Raw genomic sequence first — 22964 nt, 5'->3', positions numbered from 1 at the left:
TCACCTTTGCTGCAAGGCTTCAGTTTCCTTCTCTTTTAAAGCAGGTCTGTGGAGTTAAAAATGAGCAGCAATTAATGCAACAATTATAGACTAAATGGTTCTTATTCATCCTTTCTGTTGAATTTACTGCTGAACATTTTTTGTTTTCTGACATCTGCACACTTTTGGCACTGATCTAGAGTTGATGTCAACTGGTTTAAACATGGGTTTAAAGGTAAAACCATGAAAATATTTACCTTAAGTCACGTTCCTTTTGTTCATCTGTATCCATCTCTGGGGTCCTTCAGATAATTAAACAAGTACAAGGGGATTTTGTTGTAACTAATTAGTTAAATTGAATAAAAAACACAAAACGACACTAAAGACAATAAATCAAAGCAGACTTAAAGAAGTTAGTGCGTTACACAATTGTAACTTATCTGATTCCCAAAAACTTTCTTTTAATATTCAACATCTTGGAAGAGAAACCACCTTTGCTGCAAGGCTTCAGCTTCAGCGTCAGTTTCCGTTTCTTTTAGAGCAGGTCTGTGGAGTAAAACAACCAGCATGAAAACCAGCTTACACTGAATAAACTTCAGGACTTATTGACTGAATAACAATCTCAGTAAGACAAGACAATAGCTCACTGGAATTGTTCCTGTTGAATTTACTGCATATTATTTTCATTGTACTGGTTTTTATATATGCTACATTCATCAATATTTAAAGGAGATCTCAATGCTATTATAAATTGTTTTTAAACTAAAATCGGGTGAATATTTAACTGGAGTAAAGTTGCTTTTGTTCAACAGTTTCCATTCTTGGATCCTGTAAATATTATAAAATATTAGATCTGATAAAGAGAATGAATTTTGTTACTGCATTCTAATTTATGATTTTATTAAAACAAATCAGTTCTGAACTTTAACATATTTTCCTTCAGGTCTGTGTGTAATCTTCAGTTGGACCACAAACTTCAACATTAACAGTGAAAGACAGTTCTAAACAAATAGGTTTTTAACCTTGATTTAAAGGAACTCAGGTTTTCAGAACTTTTACAGTAATTTGGGTGTTTGTTCCACATCAGTGAAGCATAGGAACTAAATGCTGCTTCTCCATGTCTGGTTCTGGTTCTGGTTCTGGTTCTGCAGAGCAGGCTGGAGTAAGAAGACCTTAGTGGTCTGGAGGGTTGATGCCCTGATAAGAAGTCTCTGATGTATTTAGGTGCTAAGCCATTCAGGGATTTATAGGACTAACAGAAAATTTAAAGTCTATTCTCTGAGATCCAAGGAGCCAGTGGAAGGACTTTAGAACCGGGTCGATGTTCTCTACTTTCTTAGTGTTAGTGAGGACGCAGCCAGCAGCGTTCTGGATCAGCATTTACACATTTATAGCCTGTATATACATATACTTACAGTTATAAAACACTCATAGCCCATATATACTTAGATTCATTTATATTTACAACTATAGCACAATCATAAGAATGTTACTGTGGACTACTGAAGCACTTCTGGATGGATGAAAACTGAGTTTAATGTTTGTACTTCTGACATGTGAAATGACGATAAATTCTATTCTATTCTAAAACCATGGAAATATTTACCTTAAATCATGTTGCTTTTGTTCATGTGTGTCCATCTCTTGAGTCCTTCAGATAAGTAATAAATAGAAGGGAATTTATTTGTGACTAATTAGTTGAATTGAATAAAAGAACAAAATTGACTCTAAAGACAATTAATCACAGCAAAATCAGAAAAATTTTAGCACATTGCTCTTTGGTAACTTTTCTGACTCCTAAAATTTTGGAAAACTTTCTTTTAATATACAATATCTTGGAACAGAAATCACCTTTGTTGCAAGGCTTCAGTTTCCTTCTCCTTTAAAGCAGGTCTGTCGAGTTAAAAATGACCAGCAATTAATGCAACAATTATAGACTGAATGGTTCTTATTCATCCTTTCTGTTGAATTTACTGCTGAACATTTTTTGTTTTCTGACATCTGCACACTTTTGGCACTGATCTAGAGTTGATGTTAACTGGATTAAACATGGGTTTAAAGGTAAAACCATGAAAATATTTACCTTAAGTCACGTTCCTTTTGTTCATCTGTATCCATCTCTGGGGTCCTTCAGATAATTAAACAAGTACAAGGGGATTTTGTTGTAACTAATTAGTTAAATTGAATAAAAAACACAAAACGACACTAAAGACAATAAATCAAAGCAGACTTAAAGAAGTTAGCACGTTACACAATTGTAACTTATCTGATTCCCAATAACTTTCTTTTAATATTCAACATCTTGGAAGAGAAACCACCTTTGCTGCAAGGCTTCAGCTTCAGCTTCAGTTTCCGTTTCTTTTAGAGCAGGTCTGTGGAGTAAAACGACCAGCATGAAAACCAGCTTACACTGAATAAACTTCAGGACTTATTGACTGAATAACAATCTATGTAAGACAAGACAATAGCTCACTCAAATTGTTCCTGTTGAATTTACTGCATATTATTTTCATTGTACTGGTTTTTAGATATGCTACATTCATCAATATTTAAAGGAGATCTCAATGCTATTATACATTGTTTTTTAAACTAAAATCGGGTGAATATTTAACTGGAGTAAAGTTGCTTTTGTTCAACAGATTCCATTCTTGGATTCTGTAAATATTATAAAATATTAGATCTGACAAAGAGAATGAATTTTTGTTCCTGCATTCTAATTTATGATTTTATCCAAACATATCAGTTCTGAATTTTAACATGTTTTCCTTCAGGTCTGTGATGTAATTTTCAGTTGGACCACAAACTTCAACATTAACAGTGAAAGACAGTTCTAAACAAATAGGTTTTTAACCTTGATTTAAAGGAGCTCAGGTTTTCAGAACTTTTACAGTAAACTGGGAGTTTGTTCCACATTAGTGGAGCATAGGAACTAAATGCTGCTTCTCCTTGTTTAGTTCTGGTTCTGGTTCTGCAGAGCAGGCTGGAGCCAGAAGACCTGAGTGGTCTGGAGGGTTGATGGCCTGATAAGAAGTCTGTGATTTATTTAGGTGCTAAGCCATTCAGGGATTTATAGACTAACAGAATATTTAAAGTCTATTCTCTGAGAACCAGGGAGCCAGTGGAAGGACTTTAGAACCGGGTCGATGTTCTCTACTTTCTTAGTGTTAGTGAGGACGCAGCCAGCAGCGTTCTGGATCAGCATTTACACATTTATAGCCTGTATATACATATACTTACAGTTATAAAACACTCATAGCCCATATATACTTAGATTCATTTATATTTAGAACTATAGCACAATCATAAGGAATGTTACTGTGGACTGCTGAAGCACTTCTGGATGGATGAAAACTGAGTTTAATGTTTGTACTTCTGACATGTGAAAGGACGATAAAGTTGAATTCTATTCTATTCTAAAACCATGGAAATATTTACCTTAAATCATGTTGCTTTTGTTCATGTGTGTCATCTCTTGAGTCCTTCAGATAAGTAATAAATAGAAGGGAATTTATTTGTGACTAATTAGTTGAATTGAATAAAAGAACAAAGTTGACTCTAAAGACAATTAATCACAGCAAACTCAGAAAAATTTTAGCACATTGCTCTTTGGTAACTTTTCTGACTCCTAAAATTTTGGAAAACTTTCTTTTAATATTCAATATCTTGGAACAAAAATCACCTTTGCTGCAAGGCTTCAGTTTCCTTCTCTTTTAAAGCAGGTCTGTGGAGTTAAAAATGAGCAGCAATTAATGCAACAATTATAGACTGAATGGTTCTTATTCATCCTTTCTGTTGAATTTACTGCTGAACATTTTTTGTTTTCTGACATCTGCACACTTTTGGCACTGATCTAGAGTTGATGTTAACTGGATTAAACATGGGTTTAAAGGTAAAACTATGAAAATATTTACCTTAAGTCATGTTCCTTTTGTTCATCTGTATCCATCTCTGGGGTCCTTCAGATAATTAAACAAGTACAAGGGGATTTTGTTGTAACTAATTAGTTAAATTGAATAAAAAACACAAAACGACACTAAAGACAATAAATCAAAGCAGACTTAAAGAAGTTAGCACGTTACACAATTGTAACTTATCTGATTCCCAAAAACTTTCTTTTAATATTCAACATCTTGGAAGAGAAACCACCTTTGCTGCAAGGCTTCAGCTTCAGCTTCAGTTTCCGTTTCTTTTAGAGCAGGTCTGTGGAGTAAAACAACCAGCATGAAAACCAGCTTACACTGAATAAACTTCACGACTTATTGACTCAATAACAATCTCAGTAAGACAAGACAATAGCTCACTGGAATTGTTCCTGTTGAATTTACTGCATATTATTTTCATTGTACTGGTTTTTATATATGCTACATTCATCAATATTTAAAGGAGATCTCAATGCTATTATACATTGTTTTTTAAACTAAAATCGGGTGAATATTTAACTGGAGTAAAGTTGCTTTTGTTCAACAGATTCCATTCTTGGATCCTGTAAATATTATAAAATATTAGATCTGACAAAGAGAATGAATTTTGTTCCTGCATTGTAATTTATGATTTTATCAAAACATATCAGTTCTGAATTTTAACATATTTTCCTTCAGGTCTGTGATGTAATCTTCAGTTGGACCACAAACTTCAACATTAACAGTGAAAGACAGTTCTAAACAAATAGGTTTTTAACCTTGATTTAAAGGAACTCAGGTTTTCAGAACTTTTACAGTAAACTGGGAGTTTGTTCCACATCAGTGAAGCATAGGAACTAAATGCTGCTTCTCCATGTCTGGTTCTGGTTCTGGTTCTGCAGAGCAGCCTGGAGCCAGAAGACCTTAGTGGTCTGGAGGGTTGATGCACTGATAAGAAGTCTGTGATGTATTTAGGTGCTAAGCCATTCAGGGATTTATAGACTAACAGAAAATTTAAAGTCTATTCTCTGAGATCCAAGGAGCCAGTGGAAGGACTTTAGAACCGGGTCGATGTTCTCTACTTTCTTAGTGTTAGTGAGGACGCAGCCAGCAGCGTTCTGGATCAGCATTTACACATTTATAGCCTGTATATACATATACTTACAGTTATAAAACACTCATAGCCCATATATACTTAGATTCATTTATATTTAGAACTATAGCACAATCATAGGAATGTTACTGTGGACTACTGAAGCACTTCTGGATGGATGAAAACTGAGTTTAATGTTTGTACTTCTGACATGTGAAATGACGATAAAGTTGAATTCTATTCTATTCTAAAACCATGGAAATATTTACCTTAAATCATGTTGCTTTTGTTCATGTGTGTCCATCTCTTGAGTCCTTCAGATAAGTAATAATAGAAGGGAATTTATTTGTGACTAATTAGTTGAATTGAATAAAAGAACAAAATTGACTCTAAAGACAATTAATCACAGCAAACTCAGAAAAATTTCAGCACATTGCTCTTTGGTAACTTTTCTGACTCCTAAAATTTTGGAAAACTTTCTTTTAATATTCAATATCTTGGAACAGAAATCACCTTTGTTGCAAGGCTTCAGTTTCCTTCTCCTTTAAAGCAGGTCTGTGGAGTTAAAAATGAGCAGCAATTAATGCAACAATTATAGACTGAATGGTTCTTATTCATCCTTTCTGTTGAATTTACTGCTGAACATTTTTTGTTTTCTGACATCTGCACACTTTTGGCACTGATCTAGAGTTGATGTTAACTAGATTAAACATGGGTTTAAAGGTAAAACTATGAAAATATTTACCTTAAGTCATGTTCCTTTTGATCATCTGTATCCATCTCTGGGGTCCTTCAGATAATAAACAAGTACAAGGGGATTTTGTTGTAACTAATTAGTTAAATTGAATAAAAACACAAAATGACACTAAAGACAATAAATCAAAGCAGACTTAAAGAAGTTAGTGCGTTACACAATTGTAACTTATCTGATTCCCAAAATTTAGAAAACTTTCTTTTAATATTCAACATCTTGGAAGAGAAACCACCTTTGCTGCAAGGCTTCAGCTTCAGCGTCAGTTTCCGTTTCTTTTAGAGCAGGTCTGTGGAGTAAAACAACCAGCATGAAAACCAGCTTACACTGAATAAACTTCACGACTTATTGACTCGAATAACAATCTCAGTAAGACAAGACAATAGCTCACTGGAATTGTTCATGTTGAATTTACTGCATATTATTTTCATTGTACTGGTTTTTATATATGCTACATTCATCAATATTTAAAGGAGATCTCAATGCTATTATACATTGTTTTTTAAACTAAAATCGGGTGAATATTTAACTGGAGTAAAGTTGCTTTTGTTCAACAGATTCCATTCTTGGATCCTGTAAATATTATAAAATATTAGATCTGACAAAGAGAATGAATTTTGTTCCTGCATTGTAATTTATGATTTTATCAAAACATATCAGTTCTGAATTTTAACAAATTTTCCTTCAGGTCTGTGATGTAATCTTCAGTTGGACCACAAACTTCAACATTAACAGTGAAAGACAGTTCTAAACAAATAGGTTTTGAACCTTGATTTAAAGGAACTCAGGTTTTCAGAACTTTTACAGTAAACTGGGAGTTTGTTCCACATCAGTGAAGCATAGGAACTAAATGCTGCTTCTCCATGTCTGGTTCTGGTTCTGGTTCTGCAGAGCAGGCTGGAGCCAGAAGACCTGAGTGGTCTGGAGGGTTGATGCCTGATAAGAAGTCTGTCATGTATTTAGGTGCTAAGCCATTCAGGGATTTATAGACTAACAGAATATTTAAAGTCTATTCTCTGAGATCCAAGGAGCCAGTGGAAGGACTTTAGAACCGGGTCGATATTCTCTACTTTCTTAGTGTTAGTGAGGACGCAGCCAGCAGCGTTCTGGATCAGCATTTACACATTTATAGCCTGTATATACATATACTTACAGTTATAAAACACTCATAGCCCATATATACTTAGATTCATTTATATTTAGAACTATAGCACAATCATAAGAATGTTACTGTGGACTACTGAAGCACTTCTGGATGGATGAAAACCGAGTTTAATGTTTGTACTTCTGACATGTGAAAGGACGATAAGGAATTCTATTCTATTCTAAAACCATGGAAATATTTACCTTAAATCATGTTGCTTTTGTTCATGTGTGTCCATCTCTTGAGTCCTTCAGATAAGTAATGAATAGAAGGGAATTTTTTGTGACTAATTAGTTGAATTGAATAAAAGAACAAAGTTGACTCTAAAGACAATTAATCACAGCAAACTCAGAAAAATTTTAGCACATTGCTCTTTGGTAACTTTTCTGACTCCTAAAATTTTGGAAAACTTTCTTTTAATATTCAATATCTTGGAACAAAATCACCTTTGCTGCAAGGCTTCAGTTTCCTTCTCTTTTAAAGCAGGTCTGTGGAGTTAAAAATGAGCAGCAATTAATACAACAATTATAGACTGAATGGTTCTTATTCATCCTTTCTGTTGAATTTACTGCTGAACATTTTTTGTTTTCTGACATCTGCACACTTTTGGCACTGATCTAGAGTTGATGTTAACTGGATTAAACATGGGTTTAAAGGTAAAACTATGAAAATATTTACCTTAAGTCATGTTCCTTTTGTTCATCTGTATCCATCTCTGGGGTCCTTCAGATAATTAAACAAGTACAAGGGGATTTTGTTGTAACTAATTAGTTAAATTGAATAAAAAACACAAAACGACACTAAAGACAATAAATCAAAGCAGACTTAAAGAAGTTAGCACGTTACACAATTGTAACGTATCTGATTCCCAAAAACTTTCTTTTAATATTCAACATCTTGGAAGAGAAACCACCTTTGCTTCAAGGCTTCAGCTTCAGCTTCAGTTTCCGTTTCTTTTAGAGCAGGTCTGTGGAGTAAAACAACCAGCATGAAAACCAGCTTACACTGAATAAACTTCACGACTTATTGACTCAATAACAATCTCAGTAAGACAAGACAATAGCTCACTGGAATTGTTCCTGTTGAATTTACTGCATATTATTTTCATTGTACTGGTTTTTATATATGCTACATTCATCAATATTTAAAGGAGATCTCAATGCTATTATACATTGTTTTTTAAACTAAAATCGGGTGAATATTTAACTGGAGTAAAGTTGCTTTTGTTCAACAGATTCCATTCTTGGATCCTGTAAATATTATAAAATATTAGATCTGACAAAGAGAATGAATTTTGTTCCTGCATTCTAATTTATGATTTTATCCAAACATATCAGTTCTGAATTTTAACATATTTTCCTTCAGGTCTGTGATGTAATCTTCAGTTGGACCACAAACTTCAACATTAACAGTGAAAGACAGTTCTAAACAAACAGGGTTTTTAACCTTGATTTAAAGGAGCTCAGGTTTTCAGAACTTTTACAGTAAACTGGGAGTTTGTTCCACATCAGTGAAGCATAGGAACTAAATGCTGCTTCTCCATGTCTGGTTCTGGTTCTGGTTCTGCAGAGCAGGCTGGAGCCAGAAGACCTGAGTGGTCTGGAGGGTTGATGCCCTGATAAGAAGTCTGTGATGTATTTAGGTGCTAAGCCATTCAGGGATTTATAGACTAACAGAAAATTTAAAGTCTATTCTCTGAGATCCAAGGAGCCAGTGGAAGGACTTTAGAACCGGGTCGATGTTCTCTACTTTCTTAGTGTTAGTGAGGACGCAGCCAGCAGCGTTCTGGATCAGCATTTACACATTTATAGCCTGTATATACATATACTTACAGTTATAAAACACTCATAGCCCATATATACTTAGATTCATTTATATTTAGAACTATAGCACAATCATAGGAATGTTACTGTGGACTACTGAAGCACTTCTGGATGGATGAAAACTGAGTTTAATGTTTGTACTTCTGACATGTGAAAGGACGATAAAGTTGAATTCTATTCTATTCTAAAACCATGGAAATATTTACCTTAAATCATGTTGCTTTTGTTCATGTGTGTCCATCTCTTGAGTCCTTCAGATAAGTAATAGATAGAAGGGAATTTCTGTGTGACTAAATAGTTGAATTGAATAAAAGAACAAAGTTGACTCTAAAGACAATTAATCACAGCAAACTCAGAAAAATTTCAACACATTGCTCTGTGGTAACTTTTCTGACTCCTTAAATTTTGGAAAACTTTCTTTTAATATTCAATATCTTGGAACAAAAATCACCTTTGCTGCAAAGGCTTCAGTTTCCTTCTCTTTTAAAGCAGGTCTGTGGAGTTAAAAATGAGCAGCAATTAATGCAACAATTATAGACTAAATGGTTCTTATTCATCCTTTCTGTTGAATTTACTGCTGAACATTTTTTGTTTTCTGACATCTGCACACTTTTGGCACTGATCTAGAGTTGATGTCAACTGGATTAAACATGGGTTTAAAGGTAAAACTATGAAAATATTTACCTTAAGTCATGTTCCTTTTGTTCATCTGTATCCATCTCTGGGGTCCTTTAGATAATAAAACAAGTACAAGGGGATTTTGTTGTAACTAATTAGTTAAATTGAATAAAAACACAAAATGACACTAAAGACAATAAATCAAAGCAGACTTAAAGAAGTTAGTGCGTTACACAATTGTAACTTATCTGATTCCCAAAATTTAGAAAACTTTCTTTTAATATTCAACATCTTGGAAGAGAAACCACCTTTGCTGCAAGGCTTCAGCTTCAGCGTCAGTTTCCGTTTCTTTTAGAGCAGGTCTGTGGAGTAAAACAACCAGCATGAAAACCAGCTTACACTGAATAAACTTCACGACTTATTGACTCAATAACAATCTCAGTAAGACAAGACAATAGCTCACTGGAATTGTTCATGTTGAATTTACTGCATATTATTTTCATTGTACTGGTTTTTATATATGCTACATTCATCAATATTTAAAGGAGATCTCAATGCTATTATACATTGTTTTTTAAACTAAAATCGGGTGAATATTTAACTGGAGTAAAGTTGCTTTTGTTCAACAGATTCCATTCTTGGATCCTGTAAATATTATAAAATATTAGATCTGACAAAGAGAATGAATTTTGTTCCTGCATTGTAATTTATGATTTTATCAAAACATATCAGTTCTGAATTTTAACAAATTTTCCTTCAGGTCTGTGTGTAATCTTCAGTTGGACCACAAACTTCAACATTAACAGTGAAAGACAGTTCTAAACAAATAGGTTTTGAACCTTGATTTAAAGGAACTCAGGTTTTCAGAACTTTTACAGTAATTTGGGAGTTTGTTCCACATCAGTGAAGCATAGGAACTAAATGCTGCTTCTCCATGTCTGGTTCTGGTTCTGGTTCTGCAGAGCAGGCTGGAGCCAGAAGACCTGAGTGGTCTGGAGGGTTGATGCACTGATAAGAAGTCTGTGATGTATTTAGGTGCTAAGCCATTCAGGGATTTATAGACTAACAGAAAATTTAAAGTCTATTCTCTGAGATCCAAGGAGCCAGTGGAAGGACTTTAGAACCGGGTCGATGTTCTCTACTTTCTTAGTGTTAGTGAGGACGCAGCCAGCAGCGTTCTGGATCAGCATTTACACATTTATAGCCTGTATATACATATACTTACAGTTATAAAACACTCATAGCCCATATATACTTAGATTCATTTATATTTAGAACTATAGCACAATCATAAGAATGTTACTGTGGACTACTGAAGCACTTCTGGATGGATGAAAACTGAGTTTAATGTTTGTACTTCTGACATGTGAAAGGACGATAAAGTTGAATTCTATTCTATTCTAAAACCATGGAAATATTTACCTTAAATCATGTTGCTTTTGTTCATGTGTGTCCATCTCTTGAGTCCTTCAGATAAGTAATAGATAGAAGGGAATTTCTGTGTGACTAAATAGTTGAATTGAATAAAAGAACAAAGTTGACTCTAAAGACAATTAATCACAGCAAACTCAGAAAAATTTCAACACATTGCTCTGTGGTAACTTTTCTGACTCCTTAAATTTTGGAAAACTTTCTTTTAATATTCAATATCTTGGAACAAAAATCACCTTTGCTGCAAGGCTTCAGTTTCCTTCTCTTTTAAAGCAGGTCTGTGGAGTTAAAAATGAGCAGCAATTAATGCAACAATTATAGACTAAATGGTTCTTATTCATCCTTTCTGTTGAATTTACTGCTGAACATTTTTTGTTTTCTGACATCTGCACACCTTTGGCACTGATCTAGAGTTGATGTCAACTGGATTAAACATGGGTTTAAAGGTAAAACTATGAAAATATTTACCTTAAGTCATGTTCCTTTTGTTCATCTGTATCCATCTCTGGGGTCCTTTAGATAATAAAACAAGTACAAGGGGATTTTGTTGTAACTAATTAGTTAAATTGAATAAAAACACAAAATGACACTAAAGACAATAAATCAAAGCAGACTTATAGAAGTTAGTGCGTTACACAATTGTAACTTATCTGATTCCCAAAATTTAGAAAACTTTCTTTTAATATTCAATATCTTGGAACAAAAATCACCTTTGCTGCAAGGCTTCAGTTTCCTTCTCTTTTAAAGCAGGTCTGTGGAGTTAAAAATGAGCAGCAATTAATGCAACAATTATAGACTAAATGGTTCTTATTCATCCTTTCTGTTGAATTTACTGCTGAACATTTTTTGTTTTCTGACATCTGCACACTTTTGGCACTGATCTAGAGTTGATGTCAACTGGATTAAACATGGGTTTAAAGGTAAAACTATGAAAATATTTACCTTAAGTCATGTTCCTTTTGTTCATGTGTATCCATCTCTGGGGTCCTTTAGATAATAAAACAAGTACAAGGGGATTTTGTTGTAACTAATTAGTTAAATTGAATAAAAACACAAAATGACACTAAAGACAATAAATCAAAGCAGACTTAAAGAAGTTAGTGCGTTACACAATTGTAACTTATCTGATTCCCAAAATTTAGAAAACTTTCTTTTAATATTCAACATCTTGGAAGAGAAACCACCTTTGCTGCAAGGCTTCAGCTTCAGCGTCAGTTTCCGTTTCTTTTAGAGCAGGTCTGTGGAGTAAAACAACCAGCATGAAAACCAGCTTACACTGAATAAACTTCACGACTTATTGACTCAATAACAATCTCAGTAAGACAAGACAATAGCTCACTGGAATTGTTCCTGTTGAATTTACTGCATATTATTTTCATTGTACTGGTTTTTATATATGCTACATTCATCAATATTTAAAGGAGATCTCAATGCTATTATACATTGTTTTTTAAACTAAAATCGGGTGAATATTTAACTGGAGTAAAGTTGCTTTTGTTCAACAGATTCCATTCTTGGATCCTGTAAATATTATAAAATATTAGATCTGACAAAGAGAATGAATTTTGTTCCTGCATTGTAATTTATGATTTTATCAAAACATATCAGTTCTGAATTTTAACAAATTTTCCTTCAGGTCTGTGTGTAATCTTCAGTTGGACCACAAACTTCAACATTAACAGTGAAAGACAGTTCTAAACAAATAGGTTTTGAACCTTGATTTAAAGGAACTCAGGTTTTCAGAACTTTTACAGTAAACTGGGAGTTTGTTCCACATCAGTGAAGCATAGGAACTAAATGCTGCTTCTCCATGTCTGGTTCTGGTTCTGGTTCTGCAGAGCAGGCTGGAGCCAGAAGACCTGAGTGGTCTGGAGGGTTGATGCCCTGATAAGAAGTCTGTGATGTATTTAGGTGCTAAGGCATTCAGGGATTTATAGACTAACAGAAAATTTAAAGTCTATTCTCTGAGAATCAGGGAGCCAGTGGAAGGACTTTAGAACCGGGTCGATGTTCTCTACTTTCTTAGTGTTAGTGAGGACGCAGCCAGCAGCGTTCTTGATCAGCATTTACACATTTATAGCCTGTATATACATATACTTACAGTTATAAAACACTCATAGCCCATATATACTTAGATTCATTTATATTTACAACTATAGCACAATCATAAGAATGTTACTGTGGACTGCTGAAGCACTTCTGGATGGATGAAAACTGAGTTTAATGTTTGTACTTCTGACATGTGAAAGGACGATAAATTCTATTCTATTCTAAAACCATGGAAATATTTACCTTAAATCATGTTGCTTTTGTTCATGTGTGTCCATCTCTTGAGTCCTTCAGATAAGTAATAGATAGAAGGGAATTTCTGTGTGACTAAATAGTTGAATTGAATAAAAGAACAAAGTTGACTCTAAAGACAATTAATCACAGCAAACTCAGAAAAATTTCAACACATTGCTCTGTGGTAACTTTTCTGACTCCTTAAATTTTGGAAAACTTTCTTTTAATATTCAATATCTTGGAACAAAAATCACCTTTGCTGCAAGGCTTCAGTTTCCTTCTCTTTTAAAGCAGGTCTGTGGAGTTAAAAATGAGCAGCAATTAATGCAACAATTATAGACTAAATGGTTCTTATTCATCCTTTCTGTTGAATTTACTGCTGAACATTTTTTGTTTTCTGACATCTGCACACTTTTGGCACTGATCTAGAGTTGATGTCAACTGGATTAAACATGGGTTTAAAGGTAAAACTATGAAAATATTTACCTTAAGTCATGTTCCTTTTGTTCATCTGTATCCATCTCTGGGGTCCTTTAGATAATAAAACAAGTACAAGGGGATTTTGTTGTAACTAATTAGTTAAATTGAATAAAAACACAAAATGACACTAAAGACAATAAATCAAAGCAGACTTAAAGAAGTTAGTGCGTTACACAATTGTAACTTATCTGATTCCCAAAATTTAGAAAACTTTCTTTTAATATTCAACATCTTGGAAGAGAAACCACCTTTGCTGCAAGGCTTCAGCTTCAGCGTCAGTTTCCGTTTCTTTTAGAGCAGGTCTGTGGAGTAAAACAACCAGCATGAAAACCAGCTTACACTGAATAAACTTCACGACTTATTGACTCAATAACAATCTCAGTAAGACAAGACAATAGCTCACTGGAATTGTTCATGTTGAATTTACTGCATATTATTTTCATTGTACTGGTTTTTATATATGCTACATTCATCAATATTTAAAGGAGATCTCAATGCTATTATACATTGTTTTTTAAACTAAAATCGGGTGAATATTTAACTGGAGTAAAGTTGCTTTTGTTCAACAGATTCCATTCTTGGATCCTGTAAATATTATAAAATATTAGATCTGACAAAGAGAATGAATTTTGTTCCTGCATTGTAATTTATGATTTTATCAAAACATATCAGTTCTGAATTTTAACAAATTTTCCTTCAGGTCTGTGTGTAATCTTCAGTTGGACCACAAACTTCAACATTAACAGTGAAAGACAGTTCTAAACAAATAGGTTTTGAACCTTGATTTAAAGGAACTCAGGTTTTCAGAACTTTTACAGTAATTTGGGAGTTTGTTCCACATCAGTGAAGCATAGGAACTAAATGCTGCTTCTCCATGTCTGGTTCTGGTTCTGGTTCTGCAGAGCAGGCTGGAGCCAGAAGACCTGAGTGGTCTGGAGGGTTGATGCACTGATAAGACGTCTGTGATGTATTTAGGTGCTAAGCCATTCAGGGATTTATAGACTAACAGAAAATTTAAAGTCTATTCTCTGAGAATCAGGGAGCCAGTGGAAGGACTTTAGAACCGGGTCGATGTTCTCTACTTTCTTAGTGTTAGTGAGGACGCAGCCAGCAGCGTTCTGGATCAGCATTTACACATTTATAGCCTGTATATACATATACTTACAGTTATAAAACACTCATAGCCCATATATACTTAGATTCATTTATATTTAGAACTATAGCACAATCATAGGAATGTTACTGTGGACTACTGAAGCACTTCTGGATGGATGAAAACTGAGTTTAATGTTTGTACTTCTGACATGTGAAAGGACGATAAAGTTGAATTCTATTCTATTCTAAAACCATGGAAATATTTACCTTAAATCATGTTGCTTTTGTTCATGTGTGTCAATCTCTTGAGTCCTTAAGATAAGTAATGAATAGAAAGAGATTTTTGTGACTAATTAGTTGAACTGAATAAAAGAACAAAATTGCACTCTAAAGACAATTAATCACAGCAAACTCAGAAAAATTTTAGCACATTGCTCTTTGGTAACTTTTCTGACTCCTAAAATTTTGGAAAACTTTCTTTTAATATTCAATATCTTGGAACAAAAATCACCTTTGCTGCAAGGCTTCAGTTTCCTTCTCTTTTAAAGCAGGTCTGTGGAGTTAAAAATGAGCAGCAATTAATGCAACAATTATAGACTAAATGGTTCTTATTCATCCTTTCTGTTGAATTTACTGCTGAACATTTTTTGTTTTCTGACATCTGCACACTTTTGGCACTGATCTAGAGTTGATGTCAACTGGATTAAACATGGGTTTAAAGGTAAAACTATGAAAATATTTACCTTAAGTCATGTTCCTTTTGTTCATCTGTATCCATCTCTGGGGTCCTTTAGATAATAAAACAAGTACAAGGGGATTTTGTTGTAACTAATTAGTTAAATTGAATAAAAACACAAAATGACACTAAAGACAATAAATCAAAGCAGACTTAAAGAAGTTAGTGCGTTACACAATTGTAACTTATCTGATTCCCAAAATTTAGAAAACTTTCTTTTAATATTCAACATCTTGGAAGAGAAACCACCTTTGCTGCAAGGCTTCAGCTTCAGCGTCAGTTTCCGTTTCTTTTAGAGCAGGTCTGTGGAGTAAAACAACCAGCATGAAAACCAGCTTACACTGAATAAACTTCACGACTTATTGACTCAATAACAATCTCAGTAAGACAAGACAATAGCTCACTGGAATTGTTCATGTTGAATTTACTGCATATTATTTTCATTGTACTGGTTTTTATATATGCTACATTCATCAATATTTAAAGGAGATCTCAATGCTATTATACATTGTTTTTTAAACTAAAATCGGGTGAATATTTAACTGGAGTAAAGTTGCTTTTGTTCAACAGATTCCATTCTTGGATCCTGTAAATATTATAAAATATTAGATCTGACAAAGAGAATGAATTTTGTTCCTGCATTGTAATTTATGATTTTATCAAAACATATCAGTTCTGAATTTTAACAAATTTTCCTTCAGGTCTGTGTGTAATCTTCAGTTGGACCACAAACTTCAACATTAACAGTGAAAGACAGTTCTAAACAAATAGGTTTTGAACCTTGATTTAAAGGAACTCAGGTTTTCAGAACTTTTACAGTAATTTGGGAGTTTGTTCCACATCAGTGAAGCATAGGAACTAAATGCTGCTTCTCCATGTCTGGTTCTGGTTCTGGTTCTGCAGAGCAGCCTGGAGCCAGAAGACCTTAGTGGTCTGGAGGGTTGATGCCCTGATAAGAAGTCTGTGATGTATTTAGGTGCTAAGCCATTCAGGGATTTATAGACTAACAGAAAATTTAAAGTCTATTCTCTGAGATCCAAGGAGCCAGTGGAAGGACTTTAGAACCGGGTCGATGTTCTCTACTTTCTTAGTGTTAGTGAGGACGCAGCCAGCAGCGTTCTGGATCAGCATTTACACATTTATAGCCTGTATATACATATACTTACAGTTATAAAACACTCATAGCCCATATATACTTAGATTCATTTATATTTAGAACTATAGCACAATCATAAGAATGTTACTGTGGACTACTGAAGCACTTCTGGATGGATGAAAACCGAGTTTAATGTTTGTACTTCTGACATGTGAAATGACGATAAATTCTATTCTATTCTAAAACCATGGAAATATTTACCTTAAATCATGTTGCTTTTGTTCATGTGTGTCCATCTCTTGAGTCCTTCAGATAAGTAATAAATAGAAGGGAATTTATTTGTGACTAATTAGTTGAATTGAATAAAAGAACAAAGTTGACTCTAAAGACAATTAATCACAGCAAAATCAGAAAAATTTTAGCACATTGCTCTTTGGTAACTTTTCTGACTCCTAAAATTTTGGAAAACTTTCTTTTAATATTCAATATCTTGGAACAGAAATCACCTTTGTTGCAAGGCTTCAGTTTCCTTCTCCTTTAAAGCAGGTCTGTGGAGTTAAAAATGAGCAGCAATTAATGCAACAATTATAGACTGAATGGTTCTTATTCATCCTTTCTGTTGAATTTACTGCTGAACATTTTTTGTTTTCTGACATCTGCACACTTTTGGCACTGATCTAGAGTTGATGTTAACTGGTTTAAACATGGGTTTAAAGGTAAAACCATGAAAATATTTACCTTAAGTCATGTTCCTTTTGTTCATCTGTATCCATCTCTGGGGTCCTTCAGATAATTAAACAAGTACAAGGGGATTTTGTTGTAACTAATTAGTTAAATTGAATAAAAAACACAAAACGACACTAAAGACAATAAATCAAAGCAGACTTAAAGAAGTTAGCACGTTACACAATTGTAACTTATCTGATTCCCAAAAACTTTCTTTTAATATTCAACATCTTGGAAGAGAAACCACCTTTGCTGCAAGGCTTCAGCTTTAGCTTCAGTTTCCGTTTCTTTTAGAGCAGGTCTGTGGAGTAAAACAACCAGCATGAAAACCAGCTTACACTGAATAAACTTCAGGACTTATTGACTCAATAACAATCTCAGTAAGACAAGACAATAGCTCACTGGAATTGTTCCTGTTGAATTTACTGCATATTATTTTCATTGTACTGGTTTTTATATATGCTACATTCATCAATATTTAAAGGAGATCTCAATGCTATTATAAATTGTTTTTAAACTAAAATCGGGTGAATATTTAACTGGAGTAAAGTTGCTTTTGTTCAACAGTTTTCATTCTTGGATCCTGTAAATATTATAAAATATTAGATCTGACAAAGAGAATGAATTTTGTTCCTGCATTCTAATTTATGATTTTATCAAAACATATCAGTTCTGAATTTTAACAAATTTTCCTTCAGGTCTGTGTGTAATCTTCAGTTGGACCACAAACTTCAACATTAACAGTGAAAGACAGTTCTAAACAAATAGGGTTTTAACCTTGATTTAAAGGAACTCAGGTTTTCAGAACTTTTACAGTAAACTGGGAGTTTGTTCCACATTAGTGGAGCATAGGAACTAAATGCTGCTTCTCCATGTTTAGTTCTGGTTCTGGTTCTGGTTCTGCAGAGCAGGCTGGAGCCAGAAGACCTGAGTGGTCTGGAGGGTTGATGCACTGATAAGAAGTCTGTGATGTATTTAGGTGCTAAGCCATTCAGGGATTTATAGACTAACAGAATATTTAAAGTCTATTCTCTGAGAACCAGGGAGCCAGTGGAAGGACTTTAGAACCGGGTCGATGTTCTCTACTTTCTTAGTGTTAGTGAGGACGCAGCCAGCAGCGTTCTGGATCAGCATTTACACATTTATAGCCTGTATATACATATACTTACAGTTATAAAACACTCATAGCCCATATATACTTAGATTCATTTATATTTACAACTATAGCACAATCATAAGAATGTTACTGTGGACTACTGAAGCACTTCTGGATGGATGAAAACTGAGTTTAATGTTTGTACTTCTGACATGTGAAATGACGATAAGTGAATTCTATTCTATTCTAAAACCATGGAAATATTTACCTTAAATCATGTTGCTTTTGTTCATGTGTGTCCATCTCTTGAGTCCTTCAGAAAAGTAATAAATAGAAGGGAATTTCTTTGTGACTAAATAGTTGAATTGAATAAAAGAACAAAATTGACTCTAAAGACAAATAATCACAGCAATATCAGAAAAATTTCAGCACATTGCTCTTTGGTAACTTTTCTGACTCCTTAAATTTTGGAAAACTTTATTTTAATATTCAACATCTTGGATCAGAAATCACCTTTGCTGCAAGGCTTCAGTTTCCTTCTCTTTTAAAGCAGATCTGTGGAGTTAAAAATGAGCAGCAATTAATGCAACAGTTATAGACTGAATGGTTCTTATTCATCCTTTCTGTTGAATTTACTGCTGAACATTTTTTGTTTTCTGACATCTGCACACTTTTGGCACTGATCTAGAGTTGATGTTAACTGGTTTAAACGTGGGTTTAAAGGTAAAACTATGAAAATATTTACCTTAAGTCATGTTCCTTTTGTTCATGTGTATCCATCTCTAGGGTCCTTCAGATAATTTAACAAGTACAAGAGGAGTTTGTTGTAACTAATTAGTTAAATTGAATAAAAACACAAAACGACACTAAAGACAATAAATCAAAGCAGATTTAAAGAAGTTAGTGCGTTACATAATTGTAACTTATCTGATTCCAAAAAAACTTTCTTTTAATATTCAACATCTTGGAAGAGAAACCACCTTTGCTGCAAGGCTTCAGCTTCAGCGTCAGTTTCCGTTTCTTTTAGAGCAGGTCTGTGGAGTAAAACAACCAGCATGAAAACCAGCTTACACTGAATAAACTTCACGACTTATTGACTCAATAACAATCTCAGTAAGACAAGACAATAGCTCACTGGAATTGTTCATGTTGAATTTACTGCATATTATTTTCATTGTACTGGTTTTTATATATGCTACATTCATCAATATTTAAAGGAGATCTCAATGCTATTATACATTGTTTTTTAAACTAAAATCGGGTGAATATTTAACTGGAGTAAAGTTGCTTTTGTTCAACAGATTCCATTCTTGGATCCTGTAAATATTATAAAATATTAGATCTGACAAAGAGAATGAATTTTGTTCCTGCATTGTAATTTATGATTTTATCAAAACATATCAGTTCTGAATTTTAACAAATTTTCCTTCAGGTCTGTGTGTAATCTTCAGTTGGACCACAAACTTCAACATTAACAGTGAAAGACAGTTCTAAACAAATAGGTTTTGAACCTTGATTTAAAGGAACTCAGGTTTTCAGAACTTTTACAGTAATTTGGGAGTTTGTTCCAGATAAGTGAAGCATAGGAACTAAATGCTGCTTCTCCATGTCTGGTTCTGGTTCTGGTTCTGCAGAGCAGGCTGGAGCCAGAAGACCTGAGTGGTCTGGAGGGTTGATGCACTGATAAGAAGTCTGTGATGTATTTAGGTGCTAAGCCATTCAGGGATTTATAGACTAACAGAAAATTTAAAGTCTATTCTCTGAGAATCAGGGAGCCAGTGGAAGGACTTTAGAACCGGGTCGATGTTCTCTACTTTCTTAGTGTTAGTGAGGACGCAGCCAGCAGCGTTCTGGATCAGCATTTACACATTTATAGCCTGTATATACATATACTTACAGTTATAAAACACTCATAGCCCATATATACTTAGATTCATTTATATTTAGAACTATAGCACAATCATAGGAATGTTACTGTGGACTACTGAAGCACTTCTGGATGGATGAAAACTGAGTTTAATGTTTGTACTTCTGACATGTGAAAGGACGATAAAGTTGAATTCTATTCTATTCTAAAACCATGGAAATATTTACCTTAAATCATGTTGCTTTTGTTCATGTGTGTCAATCTCTTGAGTCCTTAAGATAAGTAATGAATAGAAAGAGATTTTTTGTGACTAATTAGTTGAACTGAATAAAAGAACAAAATTGACTCTAAAGACAATTAATCACAGCAAACTCAGAAAAATTTTAGCACATTGCTCTTTGGTAACTTTTCTGACTCCTAAAATTTTGGAAAACTTTCTTTTAATATTCAATATCTTGGAACAAAAATCACCTTTGCTGCAAGGCTTCAGTTTCCTTCTCTTTTAAAGCAGGTCTGTGGAGTTAAAAATGAGCAGCAATTAATGCAACAATTATAGACTAAATGGTTCTTATTCATCCTTTCTGTTGAATTTACTGCTGAACATTTTTTGTTTTCTGACATCTGCACACTTTTGGCACTGATCTAGAGTTGATGTCAACTGGATTAAACATGGGTTTAAAGGTAAAACTATGAAAATATTTACCTTAAGTCATGTTCCTTTTGTTCATCTGTATCCATCTCTGGGGTCCTTTAGATAATAAAACAAGTACAAGGGGATTTTGTTGTAACTAATTAGTTAAATTGAATAAAAACACAAAATGACACTAAAGACAATAAATCAAAGCAGACTTAAAGAAGTTAGTGCGTTACACAATTGTAACTTATCTGATTCCCAAAATTTAGAAAACTTTCTTTTAATATTCAACATCTTGGAAGAGAAACCACCTTTGCTGCAAGGCTTCAGCTTCAGCGTCAGTTTCCGTTTCTTTTAGAGCAGGTCTGTGGAGTAAAACAACCAGCATGAAAACCAGCTTACACTGAATAAACTTCAGGACTTATTGACTGAATAACAATCTCAGTAAGACAAGACAATAACTCATTAGAATTGTTCCTTTTGAATTTACTGCATATTATTTTCATTGTACTGTTTTTAATATATGCATACATTCATCATTATTTAAAGGAGATCTCAATGCTATTATACATTGTTTTCAAACTAAAATCGGGTGAATATTTAACTGGAGTAAAGTTGCTTTTGTTCAACAGATTCCATTCTTGGATCCTGTAAATATTATAAAATATTAGATCTGACAAAGAGAATGAATTCTGTTCCTGCATTCTAATTTATGATTTTATCCAAACATATCAGTTCTGAATTTTAACATATTTTCCTTCAGGTCTGTGACGTAATCTTCAGTTGGACCACAAACTTCAACATTAACAGTGAAAGACAGTTCTAAACAAATAGGTTTTTAACCTTGATTTAAAGGAACTCAGGTTTTCAGAACTTTTACAGTAATTTGGGAGTTTGTTCCACATCAGTGAAGCATAGGAACTAAATGCTGCTTCTCCATGTCTGGTTCTGGTTCTGGTTCTGGTTCTGCAGAGCAGGCTGGAGCCAGAAGACCTGAGTGGTCTGGAGGGTTGATGCACTGATAAGAAGTCTGTGATGTATTTAGGTGCTAAGCCATTCAGGGATTTATAGACTAACAGAATATTTAAAGTCTATTCTCTGAGAACCAGGGAGCCAGAGGATGGACTTTAGAACCGGGTCGATATTCTCTACTTTCTTAGTGTTAGTGAGGACGCAGCCAGCAGCGTTCTGGATCAGCATTTACACATTTATAGCCTGTATATACATATACTTACAGTTATAAAACACTCATAGCCCATATATACTTAGATTCATTTATATTTACAACTATAGCACAATCATAGGAATGTTACTGTGGACTACTGAAGCACTTCTGGATGGATGAAAACTGAGTTTAATGTTTGTACTTCTGACATGTGAAATGACGATAAAGTTGAATTCTATTCTATTCTAAAACCATGGAAATATTTACCTTAAATCATGTTGCTTTTGTTCATGTGTGTCCATCTCTTGAGTCCTTCAGATAAGGAATAAATAGAAGGGAATTTCTTTGTGACTAATTAGTTGAATTGAATAAAAGAACAAAATTGACTCTAAAGAAAAATAATCACAGCAATATCAGAAAAAATTCAGCACATTGCTCTTTGGTAACCTTTCTGACTCCTTAAATTTTGGAAAACTTTCTTTTAATATTCAACATCTTGGATCAGAAATCACCTTTGTTGCAAGGCTTCAGTTTCCTTCTCTTTTAAAGCAGGTCTGTGGAGTTAAAAATGAGCAGCAATTAATGCAACAATTATAGACTAAATGGTTCTTATTCATCCTTTCTGTTGAATTTACTGCTGAACATTTTTTGTTTTCTGACATCTGCACACTTTCGGCACTGATCTAGAGTTGATGTTAACTGGTTTAAACATGGGTTTAAAGGTAAAACCATGAAAATATTTACCTTAAGTCATGTTCCTTTTGTTCATCTGTATCCATCTCTAGGGTCCTTCAGATAATTAAAGAAATACAAGAGGATTTTGTTGTAACTAATTAGTTAAATTGAATAAAAACACAAAACGACACTAAAGACAATAAATCAAAGCAGACTTAAAGAAGTTAGCGCATTACATAATTGTAACTTATCTGATTCCCAAAAACTATCTTTTAATATTCAACATCTTGGAAGAGAAACCACCTTTGCTGCAAGGCATGTACTTAATTATGTCAGGGTTCCCTCTTTGGACCGTTTCTAGATCTTTCCATCT

General features: G+C 33.8%; 1 protein-coding gene across 1 annotated transcript; it reads right to left on the bottom strand.

Annotated features, from left to right (window-relative positions):
- Positions 1 to 22686, bottom strand: LOC118563571 (SUN domain-containing protein 2-like). The gene is made up of 37 exons (XM_036138669.1): positions 22661 to 22686; positions 22429 to 22470; positions 22184 to 22228; positions 21063 to 21116; positions 20821 to 20865; positions 20589 to 20630; positions 20345 to 20389; positions 18996 to 19040; positions 18764 to 18805; positions 18519 to 18563; positions 17402 to 17455; positions 17167 to 17211; positions 16935 to 16976; positions 16690 to 16734; positions 15582 to 15635; positions 15340 to 15384; positions 15108 to 15149; positions 14864 to 14908; positions 13750 to 13803; positions 13508 to 13552; positions 13276 to 13317; positions 13031 to 13075; positions 11923 to 11976; positions 11207 to 11251; positions 10975 to 11016; positions 10730 to 10774; positions 9616 to 9669; positions 9374 to 9418; positions 5485 to 5526; positions 5241 to 5285; positions 4126 to 4179; positions 3891 to 3935; positions 3659 to 3700; positions 1586 to 1630; positions 472 to 525; positions 237 to 281; positions 1 to 46 (listed from the first exon to the last, which is right to left on the bottom strand). Exons 3-37 carry the CDS (start codon positions 22216 to 22218, stop codon positions 1 to 3), a joined length of 1614 nt encoding a protein of 537 aa, XP_035994562.1. The 5' UTR covers positions 22219 to 22228; positions 22429 to 22470; positions 22661 to 22686.
- Between the last annotated feature and the right edge of the window lie 278 nt (positions 22687 to 22964).

This window comes from Fundulus heteroclitus, chromosome 7, assembly GCF_011125445.2.
Source record: "Fundulus heteroclitus isolate FHET01 chromosome 7, MU-UCD_Fhet_4.1, whole genome shotgun sequence".
In the NCBI taxonomy this organism is placed as follows: Eukaryota; Metazoa; Chordata; class Actinopteri; order Cyprinodontiformes; family Fundulidae; genus Fundulus; species Fundulus heteroclitus.
This window is presented reverse-complemented; position numbering and strand designations above follow the sequence as displayed.